Source organism: Paramisgurnus dabryanus, chromosome 23 (assembly GCF_030506205.2).
Source record: "Paramisgurnus dabryanus chromosome 23, PD_genome_1.1, whole genome shotgun sequence".
NCBI lineage: Eukaryota > Metazoa > Chordata > Actinopteri > Cypriniformes > Cobitidae > Paramisgurnus > Paramisgurnus dabryanus.
This window is the reverse complement of record NC_133359.1, coordinates 1,687,177-1,700,791: the sequence shown is the minus strand read 5'-3', so window position 1 is coordinate 1,700,791 and position 13,615 is coordinate 1,687,177. Positions and strand designations below refer to the sequence as shown.

Sequence of the window (13,615 nt, the reverse complement as noted above, 5' to 3'; positions counted from 1 at the left end):
ATATATTTTATAAAATTAACTGGTAATTGTATTCAGCATAAATTTATATCTATTTTGCCATATGGGATGTAAATTTAGAAATGTATTTGCTTGCTCTAGAAATAGGCCTACACTTTACTATATAAAGATTAAAACTAAATATATTTCCAAATTTAAAAATATATTCAATTGAGCATTACTTTCTTCAAAATGTATTTAGCATATATATTTCAAATATATTTTTGCCCAGAGAAATGTATTTTTTTGCCGTATGGGATTATATTTGACATGATTTTAAGATGAATGAGATTCTCGTGTTTCAGTTTATGAGTGTTATTCTGGTTTGCCTTCACCACAGTGGAAACTATTTCTCCTCATGCTATAAATTTTCCTGCATGAACTTTGGACCATAATTTAGATTTAGTTTAACTAAACTGCATACACCTCACTGTGTGTTCAGCATTTAATGTTCACTAACTTTATTTTTATTACTTTATCAGCACAGTACCAATAACACACACCTCTGGTTAATGCTTATAAATATAAAGTTATTTTCCCTTTCACCTCGGTTAATAAACAACACTTGGCTGATTTTATAAAGTTAAAATTTAAGAAAATTAAAGTAAATAAGAACAACTGTTAAGGACCATAAAGTGTGGAGGAGTTTACATTAGTCACAGCAATATTACAATAGTTGCATAATACTGGATTTAAGGTTTAAAGGTGCAGTGTGTAGATTTTAGCGGCATCTAGCAGTAAGATTGTGAATAGCAACCAACGGCTCAGTCCACCATTCACCGAAACGCATAGAGAAGCTACAGTATAGCCGCCAAAGGACAAACATGTTTTTGTACAGTAGTGATAATATGCGCTCTATACAGCAGTTTGTCCGTTTAGGGCTACTGTAGAAACATGGCGGCACAAAAATGGCGACTTCCATGTTAAAGGGGGCCCGCAGTGTATGTAGATTAAAATGGCTCATTCTAAGGTAATAAACACAAACAGTTCATTATGTAAGGTCTTTATACACAGCTGATAATATAGTTATGTATATTATATTGCATTTCTGTCTTACGATGCTTCTTAAAGTTACACATTGCACCTTTAATCTGTAAATACATGTAAATCTATTGAATGAATGATTTCATTGTTAGCACTGCTAAATTTAGTTAAGCACAATCACAATGGACCAAAGTGTTCATTTTCTCATTTAATACGGATTTGTTTGAATAACATCACACACGTGTTGAGATAATCTCAGATTATGGGATTATCCGGCAGATGTATAGATGCTCTTATCTGTTGTCACGGGATTAACCTTTAATCCACCAACAACCAACACATAAAAAAACACTCAAATGAAAATAGTTTTTTTATTCACTGACCATCTTTTTTTTTCAATCTGGTCGGGGAAATCTTCTCGGATCACTCAAGTGAACACTTTGGGTTTTTGAAAGTTGTTGACAATTTAACAACAAGAATTAAACATTGTTTTTCAAAGCACAGTGTGATTCTCTTACTGTACATCACTGTAATGTCTCACAATTGGCACCAGAGGTCGCTGTTTCATAAGAAGAAAACTCCCACAGTGAATCTCATCTACAGAGACCTTTATGAACACACAGCCCTTCAGTTTCATTGTGTGTTTTGGCTTCAGTATGGCCCTCAAATAGCAGGGGTCCGATGTTGGTGTAGGCAGTTTTATGAATTTAACGCTGCCAAATGCATTAGCGAATTCTCAAATGCAGAGTTTATGGACCGTCTGCAAGCAAGATTTTAGATTAGACTTGAGTTAGTTTTACTGTTATGCGTTTCTTTTAAGGGCTTTTATGAGCTCAATCCTGGCTGATGAAGAGGAGACGCTGCTGGAGAGACATTCAGAAAATGTTTATTTACTGCTACTTGGCTTTGTAGTTTGGGAATCTTTGAGGACTCTTTCTGCTTGTTTTTGATGGATTCATCTTTGTGAAAAGAAATATTGTAAATCATAATAATCGTACAAGAGAGTCTGTATGTATTGGATATTTTAATAACATGTGACTTTATGAAGGAAGTTGTTGGGGTTTGTAATATTCTGTATTATAATAAAACATTCAATATTGCTTTGAAGGATTTTTATCACCCTGATCATCACAAGATTGAACATTTGTAAGTCTTCTCACTTGGAAAAGTAATATCACACAATATCTCTCTCATAGTATATGATAATCTTTTAATACAATAGTGTCTAATATCTAATATGATACCATGGAATGAGTATTTTTATTTCTACCCCATTTCTTTATTATATCAATCACATTTGCAATCTGTAATATAATAAAATCACAATAAATCGTAGTATAAGACATCACAGTGAGCGATCACACCACACATTACAGTAATATTCCCCACATTTTCCTTTGTTCATCTGCATTCATTTATCATCACTCTGAATAGTTCATCTAGTCAAGATCTTCTAAACCAGATCCTCACCCCAAACTACAATCCGAACAAATGAACAAAACCCATTAAACACCTCTGACCCGGTGTCAGTCAGCAGACGGCCAGAAAAACATTTTAAAGGGTGACATTTCTCAGACATAAGAGGATTGGAAATGTCAGGCAACTGTGTGTCTGGAGACAGATTTAATGTTTGGAAATGATTTAACATGTTTGCGCAGTATCTACACTGTCAGAAAAGGTGAAAGCTGGTACCCTTTAAAAAGTACATCTCATGTTGGTACCAAATGTACTTAAAGTGTCTGTAAGGTTTTGTTGGATAACAAACTATTGTCTATGAAACTTTAACATGCGGATGCATCAAACCTCAAGGACATCCTGGCCTCAGGTCAACATTGATTTTCAATAATTGTTTACTTTACACCTGACCTGACAACAAACCTCAATCCCTAGAGAAAGACACAATCTATAGCTACAATACACAACAGAATAGCACAGAGGATTGGGGTTGGACTCTCTTGACATTGACTGAAAATGGCATCAACCAGAACACAAGTACACACACAAAAAAGATTTTTAAAGGTTGTTTGTTTTGATTAAGCAGTATAGTTTAATGCTTTTTGTTTTAGTTTTTTGTTCTAAATCAATTTCAATGCATACTACAGTACAATAAATAGGCAACTCTTTGACATAACTTAATCTTTTCTATTTTTAAATAAGCTTAACTCCGTACTCAGTTTACTTAATTCAGATGAGCTACTTAACTTACTTAATTAATTTGTGTTGGGAAAACATCAATTATTTTTGTTGACAAAATGCAGAGGATTGAATTCCTAGCATGCTTTACATTAACTAATGTTAACTAATGAACCTTATTGTAAAGTGTTACCCATAATTTTATTAAGTTAAACCAACAAGCTTTTTTGAGTGTAGAGTAATATGTTTGAATAAGTAGACATATTAAAAACAATATTAAAAACAATATCAACATATGTAGTAGCATTATTTGATTCAGATGGCACATGACTATGGTACTTTACTTTTTTTTATTATAAGTGCAAAACATACAAAAGATAGTAAAGCAGCAAAACAGCAAAAACAAAACGGACAACAAAAACAGAACAACAATTGTGACAATGGTTTTGTTCTGAACCGTGGTATTTTACTGCCACAGTTTTAAAAAGGAAAAGTAAATAAAAACAGGCCCAAATGAAGTATTGAGTTTAGTTAGAAATCAAATACAAAATAATTTAATTTTAATTATTAATCTATAATCTCTCACACATTTTGTTTATGACCAACAAAGCACATGTTATTGTCTTTTGAGCTGATGAATATTCATCTTGAGCTTCAGATGATTCATCTGTAATTATAATGGTGCCAAGCTTATGGTCATTGATCTTTTCAATTATTCACGAACTATACAAAAAATATTAAATTAAGACAAACACAAAAGGATGTGATTCTGGGAAATGTATTTATCAACTGTGACCTAAGTGCACTTGACGGACATTTTACATATAAAGATTTAGATGTGTATCTACTGTATAGATGAGAAAGAGAGAGAGGTTTCCCTTTGTCTTTTCAAACTTTACATTCATCCATCACTCTTGAACTGTAATAATGTAGGGTTCACATGGACTGAGGATGAATGTTTGCCATCACAGGATAAACAGCAGGATGAGAAAAAACAACAAAAGCTTTTCTTATGGATTAGAAGAAACTTTATAAAACATGTTCAGTTTGTTAACAAATCCTTTTAAATGACCTGAGAGCAGTTTCTTCTGCATTTGTTTATATGGTTTAAACAAAGAATCATAACATGAAAAACTAATCTGAAATTAACTGGGAGTCCTGGGATAGTTTATTGGCATACGTAAATATCTCTGTAGTGCAAGATAAACAGGGCAGTGTTTATTTGGTTAAATGTGCTTTGGCTTTTTTGTAAAAACAAAATTGTATTAGCATCTCTCCAAAACAACCATTTAAAGATTGCTCATGTCCATAAATTCTGCGGGATGAATTACGTGCTGAAGTTTAGGGTTTTGAGGTTTAAACAATAAAATATTGATGTTTGCCTTGCTTGCAAAAATAAAGTTCAGAGGCATAAACTTTCCTTTGTCCTGTTCACCTTTTAATAAAATCGAAACTGGGTGTCCGGAGAAAATTGATGTGCTCGTAACATCTCAGATGTGTTTAAGAGGGACAAAGATTCTTTCCAAAACAGCTGTCACTTTATGTTAATGTGGAGAAATGAACTATTATTTGTGGGGTTGACTCTTGTGTCATCTATTGTGAAACCTGTGTTTCTGTGTGTTTGTTAGGGATCAAAGATAATTGTGAATGCCATCATGATGATGAAATTAAGTTTCTCATTACTAACAGCTGGATATTTTGAGAGCGCTCCATTGTCTCGGTTAGTTTGATTATTATTGACATTGTTTTGTGACTTAATGTCCACGGTAGAGTTAGCATCATTCATATTTAGGCATTTAGCGGATGCTTTTATCCAAAATGAGTTATGAAGAAAACAATAAAGCAATTTGTCAAAGGGAGGCAATAATACAAAATGTGCTTATACCAAGTTACACGTTTTCACTATTCCGAAACAATACCCGTTGAGAGAAAGTTCGTTTTTTAAATAAAGATAGAAGAGATAAAAATGCTGTAATTTTTTGTCTTTGCAATGTACCCAGTGAAGGACAGTTTGTCATCAAAGACAACATCAAGGTTTCTGGCAGTTTTGAAAGGAGTAATGGTTGTGTTGCCCAGTTGAATGGAAAGTTGTGCTGTATCTTTGGTTATGCCGGAAATACAATCAGCTCCATCTTCGCTAGGTTCAGCCTGAGGTGGTGTTTTTTTTTCATCCAAGCTGATAGATCTTTAAATCCGTGCTGCTATGAGAAGCACAGCAGTGGTAGGAGAAGCCACGTGCCTGTATGATAGCTTCTGATGATGTTATGTAGATGAAGAAAAGGAGTGGACCGAGCACTGAACCTTGAGGGACCCCAGACATCAACTGGTGAGCTGTGGACCGTGCACCCCTTCAATGACATCCTGAAGGATCTATTGGAAAGGAAAATCATGGAAAAATGTGCCTGTACATCATATTTAAAAAGCCCTTCAAATGAATATTTATTTACTTTAGTGAATATAACACTCAAACTGTGAGTCAACAAGTACACAACCTAGCCAGAATGCCACGTCAAATGTATTCATCTGGAAAGAGTAAATGGAAAGGTGTCTGTAAGAACACACTATTTATCTCCATTATGACTAGACAGAATTGAACTAAGTCTAGTATTTCAAATCCAGATGTGCTTTATTCTCTCTGGTGAGGCCATATATTGGAAAAGTCACATCATGAGATCTCATCAATATTTCTTACTTAAGAGAATAGATTCTAAATCACAGCACGCAATTGGGTTGAATTGGCCTGACACGTTACAGAACACAGCGATAGATTAAATCAAGATTTTCTCATTTGAGAACCTGTTTAAAAGGCCGATCTCCCACCCTGGTGTTAACTGGTTAGGCGCAGGCTGGTTTTAGGGGTTTTGGACACCTTGACTAAGATGGCTGGTTTTGAGCTGGTTTAAGATGGAAGTAGCTGGTCCTCCCAACCTGACAAAGCTGGTTAGAGCCTGCCCAGCTTAATCCTTCTTAAACCTGCCTGCCACACCAGCTTAACCAGCAAACCAGGTGGTCTGGATCTTTCAGTACTTTTTTCAGTTTACGTAGGCTACAAAAACAAAAGTATTACATAGAGAACTGTCAAAGATTGAAGCACAATATGCTACTGTGTTATTTTTCAGAGGTGAAACCTGACCTGAGGGAGACCCGACTTCACCTGCTGTGATGGATTGTGAGACCCTTATGTTTCATCTCAGAGAGTCGTGTCAGGCTGATGGCCAGTTCTCCATGTGCCTTCTGTTCAAAAGATTGTTTTTCATCCGAGACACCGCAGGCTTTCCCAGCTGCAACGAGTGAAGAAAAAAATGAAACCTTCATGCAATTTACACACTTACAGTAAATCATTCAGCTACTGCAGCGAGGAAAGGACGCTTTCATTTGTCTGGAAATATGTAATAAATGTAAGAGTTTTGATAATCAGTGGCGGCTCGTGACTTCCAAGCAGGCACGAATGCACAATTTGTCAAAACATTGTCGTGTGTGGATTGGCATGTCAAAATGTGTGTGAACCTATGTGCATCACGCGTCACGGTTCCTGCTACAGACACTTCATAAGGGTTTATGATAAATTGCATTTGCTAGATACTCACTTAATCTCATGTATAATCAGAGTTTAGTGTTAAATTAGTGTCTTGTGAGACGTAAGCGTCTCTTATCAGGAACCCTTTCGTTGCGTATGCAGTGGGCACGTACAGTACTGTATGTTGACATGAGGCATGATGCACATAGGTTACCATGATGTACCGAACACATATTTTTGTCTCCTCGGAAGAGGCGGCACCAGCACCACTGTTTGATAATATTGTAGTTGTTTAAATATGATCCAGTTTGTACCATTTATATTCCTGATCCACTGGTGGGGATCCAAAATATGGTCAAATTTGGCAAAAAGAGAATGTTACCATGGAAACATGCAAATATGTTAATGTACATAACACACAAACAGAGCACAGCCGTCTTATCTCTGAGCTCATTTAGAGAGCGGATGTGTGCGTCTGTAAGAAACAGGAAACTCTTAAGATATTATGGGATGATTGGAAAGATTCCTGGTAGACGTTTGCATTGTGCACCTCAAGAGCATTCCTATGGTAAATGTTGTGGAATGACGCATTGTGTTGTATTTTGTACCAGAACTTTTTGTCCTTGCAGAGAAAACATATTAGTGTTACTTCCCTTTAGAAAAAACATACCATGTAAGTGATAAGTGGAGGTCTTTGCTCAACGTCAGTGTGTTACTGCTCAAGAAAGGTAGCAAATTTTACAATTAAAAAAGCACCGCTTTAATTTTCTAGTTGTTGAAATGAAAAACAATCAAACTACATAAAGCTTTTCTAGAACATTTTGAATTGATTCTTACTTTTTAAAACTTTGGTATTTTGGAAAAACCTGTGGTGGATGTAATATGACTCCTATAAGAAATAGTTGCATTTGAACGATATAAAGTAGAAATTCACATGTTGGTTGTAAAAACAGAGCGCAGGTCCAGCACTAACAATTCTTGAAGGTTTGATTTATTGGATTTGGCACATTGATACACAGAGACATTCGTGAGACGTGCAACACATTTAAAGTTGGCAATAAATTTGCCACAGCAATGCTGAGCATATCAACTTCTTAATAATATTTCACAAAAACAAACAAATACAGACCATCTGATATGATCAAGAAAATAATGGTACAGTTGTGCGTGTATTTACAATGTTGTACTCCTATATACACCAAAACAGATTTCACTGCTAGAATATTTCAGTATGTACACAAACTGAACCCTGAATAAAGTGCAGACCCAACAAGATAGCAGACATTCATATATATATATATATATATATATATATATATATATATATATCGCAGTGATTCTAGACTGGTCTGTCCCGATAAACAATACACAACTAAACATTTAAAGGTGCTGTGTGTACATTTGAAAAGAAACTTTTAAAAGAAATGCAATATAATATATATATAAAACTATATAATCAGTGGTGTATAAACACCTGACAAAATGAACTGTATTGTTTTATCATCTTAAAATTAGATGTTTTTATCTACATTCATGGAAGTCCCCGTCATGTTTCTATAGAAGCCCTAAATGGACAAACTGTTCAACAGAGGGCATTTGTCACTATGTTGTCTCAGACGATGACATGTTTGTCCTGTGACAGCTACCGTAGCTTCTCTATGTGCTTTGAAAGGGAGGGGTGCAATACGCAACCTCACCACTAGATGCCACTAAAATCTACACACTGCACCTTTAATCCTGCACACACTGTAACAAAATGCAGCATTTTTGTCAAATCAACAAATATTTTTTTATGTTAATTTAACTTAACCATTAAGTTAACTCTTCCCCCACCATTGACAAGTTATCTCGTCAATTAAGAGAAAACATTTGCATAAAAAAACATGTTCCTCATGAGTTTATGTTAATCTGTAATACCGTGATTATCCACTAGATGACTTACCCAATTTATAAAAAAAACGAAGCAATTTTTTTTTTAAAGTTATTTTAAACTCTGTATGTTTTGATTATCATTCTGAACAAAATTCCTTCACATAAAAATGCATTTTTTTAGCTTTTTGCTAAAAAAAATTATTTTTAAAGAACTATACCCATATTTAAGAGTTTATAAGCAGAGAAAAAAAAATATAGTTAGGATGAAACGTTTATTTCCCATTTTGTTTGTTTGTTTATTGTTTGTTTGAAAGCAGAAGGTCTATTCTTTCATTTGATATATTTGTATGTTTATATATTTTTAGAAGAAACTTTTTCTAGAATGCATTTTGTGAAACTTTTGTGAAAATTACAAAAAGTGCTGGCGGCGAAATGAGCTAAACAATTTCAACTTGTTTTAAGCTATGTCAACTTATCACAGGTTAAATTGACTTTGAAGCAAGTTGTTTTAACATATTTAGGATAGCAGAGGATTAAAATGCTTTCATATCTTTCGATATCTATTCAAACCATGCAACCAATCAGCACAGTTGAATGAGGTTTATTTTTTGTGGCATTTTGGTTTATTTTGGGGTTATATACCGTTATGGCACGGTGTTGTATGCTGTTTGATGTATAAACTTAAATCTTTATCCTGATGCAAAACCAGATTTGCAGTAAATGTGTCAGACTGCCTGAAAAAAAAAGGTAACCATGCCCAGCAGGTTTTGTGCCAGACATTTGATAAAGCAGACACTTTCCTTTTTTTGTGAAATGGATTTATTTTTGTTGCAGTGACTGGGCCGGTGTCTTTATCTTGGCTTTGTTTCTTGTGTTTGGTTTACTTCTGGAGACCAAAGTACTGAAGTCAAAATCAATCACATTTCAGTCGTGGACTCTTATCACAGGAAAACTTCACTACTCTAGACTATTGTACCCATAGTCCCTTTAGAGATTTATTGTGTTTTCACACCATTTCCCAAAAACATGCATGAGTAAGCTGTGAGATCCTGTGCTATACGCAGTCATGACGAAACGTCTAAGATTTAGATTTGCCCAAAGAGAAGAACAGCCGACCTGAGCACATTGATTTTATAGCTCTACATTCTTATTGCATGACAGCAATCGATGTCTCTTAAGATAACATCTGAGATGTAGATGAACCAAAGTCTCATATAAGTAATAAAAGAGAAACCTCAAAGCAATAAGTTTTTCCTCTGGCACTGTGTGAACTCAGTCCTGATCGATCGGCGTCCAATAGAGGAAGTGTTTAATAAAACACTGTAAACCTGCAGCCACATCGTGCTTCTCCCAGAGAGACATTCAATACACTGTGTCTCCAAGCGTTACGTCAGCATCTGAGCTGATCTGTCAGATTTTGGCGAGTTGTCGACTTCCTTCCAGGTTGATGAACTGCAGGTGGGGCTGCGGTTGGCGATTTTAGTGAGCAGCGTGGTTCTGCGGATGCTGCTGTCCGAATCCTCTTTCCTGAAGCTCTGCTGGATTTTGTGGCTGCAGGGAAAGCAATGAGCGAAGTCTTGCAGGAGATGTCCACTGAAGATCATGTAAATCCAGGGGTTACAGCAACTGTTGAGACTGGCCAGCAATGCTGACAGTGTCACGGCCGTATTCTCAGAATCTACAGAAAACACATGGAAAAATGATTTAATAAAGCAATAAACCAGGAGAGGCTGTGGGATACGGTCATTTTTAAACTAAACACGTAAGCAGATGCAAATGGTTGCTGTCAATATTCAGATGTGCAGGCATCTCTAATGAAACTCATTTTATTTGTGTATGGGCCATATAAATAGTATGTTTTTATGCAATTGTAATAACATAGTAGTATGTTTGAATTTTTGAATAATGCATTTTTATAAATCAGCTGAAAGAGGATGCAGTCAAACACAATAAAAATACTACAATCTGTTGTGCTTTGATTCATATCTGAAATGATCTTCATAAGCATAAAAAACATTTCATTGCATATTTATAAAATCATATTCTTATATTTCTATTATATTGCTAAGCCATTGCTAGATATATACAGAGTTTATACAGAACATGTTGCTGATGTGCTATTAAAAGTCAATGCAATAAAAAAACTGATCAAATGTTTAACAGATTAGAAGTTAATGTACAAATAAATATTATATATGAATTTCAGTACGATCTTAAAAAAATATATATATAATTCATAAGTGCATGCGTTTTTTAGTCTTTTCTATTACCCTTGCATATTAAAATATGCTTTGACTTTTACGCATTTCCTTTTTATTTATTTGTACATTTTGTAAAGAATATATTTGTTTTTATGTATTGTGTATTTTTTTCTTCTCATCTGAAATGTCTTTGTATGCATCTTCTGTTGTTTTAAGGGTCACCATGTCACGACATGAAGCTGCTACCCAGACTCACAAGGTTTCGTGACTATGACAGATCAAAATTGTCCTATATTGTTTGATTTCACATTAAGTAGGTTATTTTTTAAGTAAGTGTTACATTTGTCTTATGAGTGTGTGTGAGTAAAGTTTAATATTTTAATACACATCTAACTTTTATTACACATTGAATATTTTTACGCAAATGGCTCACCATCCCATTTGAAGTTTTTATCCCAGACAGACCACATCTGTACGGTGAAAAACGGAGCCCAGCAGATGATATAAGCCAAGACGATCACAAAAGTCATTTTAACAGTTCTTAACTTGGCTCTGGATATGGTGGACACACTACTGACCGAGTTTTTCCCCACCAATCCGTTCTTACATGCGCCATCACCTGATGTCTTTTTGGTTTTATATCTGATGTTTTTCCGGATGCTGTGACATATAAATCCATAACAGGTCATTAATATAATGACTGGCACCAGGAAAATTCCCACAGTGATCCAGGTGATGTAGGCTTGAACTCCCCACGGCTGGATAAAGTGCCCCCAGCAGTCGTAGACCTCCGAGTCCTTCTTGATCTCACTGAGGGAGAAGATGAAGTATTGGGGGATGCTGAGGACAAGACTGCCGATCCATGTGCCACCAATCATGATGCGAGACCTCCTGGTGGACTGCTGGAGGGTCTTTAGAGGGTGACAGATGGCGATGTATCGGTCCAGGGTCATCATGACCATCATGTACGTGGAAGCGAACATGCCCATCACTTGCAGGTGTTTCACGATCCGGCACAGAAAATCCGGCCCGTAGAAACGGAAAGTGATTTCCCAGCACAGCTGTGGGAGGACTTGGAAAAAAGCCACTACCAGATCGGCCAGGCTGAGGTGTTTAATGAACAGATGCATGCGTGAAGTCTTTTTCTTGGTGTTGTGTATGGCCACCAAGACGCTGCAGTTGCCGATGACCGCGACCACGAAGGTGATGCTTAGTACCGCGATCTCGATTTTGGCGACCTCTTCGTCCCGACCGAACGGGTCGGTGGAATTGAAGGGTTGAGATGTGTTGTTAGGGTGATCCATTGCAAAACAAACCACAAATAACAGCGGTCCGGTGTGTTTAAATAGATGCGCTTTTCCCGTGCGTAAATGGAGACGCCGGTGTCCAGAAGCGCGCTTCTGCGTACGGAACCATCATAATTGTTTGCCCGTAAAGAAAACAAAGACTGTGATAAATATTTAGCTATTTCTGATTAGCATTTGACGTATGAAAAGATGTGAACACCATAAGAGTGCCCAAACATTTACAAATGTCTCTCCTCAACTGTGTCTGGTTGTGCTCAAAGTCAGCAAGCTTTATAAACCCGCCTCAGATTTCACTCACTGTGCGTAATTTGTACAGAGCCAAACCCACCAGCGTTTAACAGCTGAATTCAGTCTTACACCCCCCCCCCCCCGCCCCACAGAAGAGACTGTACTGTAAGCTAGACCTATAAGTCTTAAGTTATGTTACTGGCACGCACGGTAGAGATCTACAGCTTTGACACTTGACTTCCCACATAGTACAGAACATTAAAACAGCGATGAACAACATGAACCTGCTAAGAAAATATCCGGGTCACCGTCGGGTCACAAATATATTAAGAATAATAATGCTAAAGTAAAAAAAAGATTGGTCTTAAATAATTTATTCTATTACTCTTAAAATAAAAAAGATCAAATGTGTTGTTTCAAATAAATTCCAGATTATCAAATAAGATTTGACAGTGTTTTTGTCTTATCATCATTGGTGGAACCTCATGTACTCATTTTAATATTATCATTAAATGTGATCAATATTATCATATCATATTAAAATCATATTTAGAATTGACTAAAACAGTTTTACTTAGATTTTAGTTGCCATATAAGGCACATTTTTAGGTTGTTGACAAAAGGAAACAAGGAAAGACAAAAGAAAGAAAAGAGAAACCTCCCTAGAGAGAATGAGGGGAACAATGAGGGAAAGTCTTATGAATTAGAAAACCTCTGCATTCATTTATTTATCTGCCTATGAGCACACAAACACTTTAAACAGAAGGAAACAACATAGCAAACAATATATGAGATTATTTCCCACCAGCCTTTTTTTTTAATTCCCTCCAGCATTTTTTTTTTTGTGATTTTCGCAAAAGTTTCACAAAATGCCCTTTAGACAAAAAATTCTTCTATAAATATATAAACATGCAAATATATCAAATGAAAGAACAGACCCTCTTCTTTCAATCAAACTAACAAACAAACAAACGGAAAAAAACATTAAATCCCATCTTCATTTGTTCTCTTTATATAACCTCTTAAATATGGGTAGATTTCTTGAAAAAATACCACATTTTGAATAAAAATCTGAAATAATTGCATTTTTGTAAAGAAATTTTGTTTGAGATCAGATTCAGAGCGATAATCAAAATATACGGAGTATAAAATATAGTTTTTGTTTGTTTTTTATAAATTGGGTAAGAGCGTCATCTAGTGGATAATAGCGGAATTACAGATTACTGTAAAAACTTGTCAGAGAAGCGTCATTGTCAAGGAAATGTTTTCACCCTAAAGGTATACCAGAAGATTTTCTTTTTCCAGGTGGATCATCAAGACTATTGACCTATGGCTAAACCACGACCCCAAATGCAAAGAGCCAATCACAGTGCGCT

General features: G+C 35.6%; 1 protein-coding gene across 1 annotated transcript; it reads right to left on the bottom strand.

The window, feature by feature from the left end:
- Positions 1–7,600: 7,600 nt before the first annotated feature.
- On the bottom strand, positions 7,601–12,273 carry avpr1aa (arginine vasopressin receptor 1Aa). Its single transcript, XM_065277377.1, has 2 exons — positions 11,138–12,273; positions 7,601–10,181 (listed from the first exon to the last, which is right to left on the bottom strand). Exons 1-2 carry the CDS (start codon positions 12,006–12,008, stop codon positions 9,889–9,891), a joined length of 1,164 nt encoding a protein of 387 aa, XP_065133449.1. The 5' UTR covers positions 12,009–12,273; the 3' UTR covers positions 7,601–9,888.
- Positions 12,274–13,615: the final 1,342 nt, after the last annotated feature.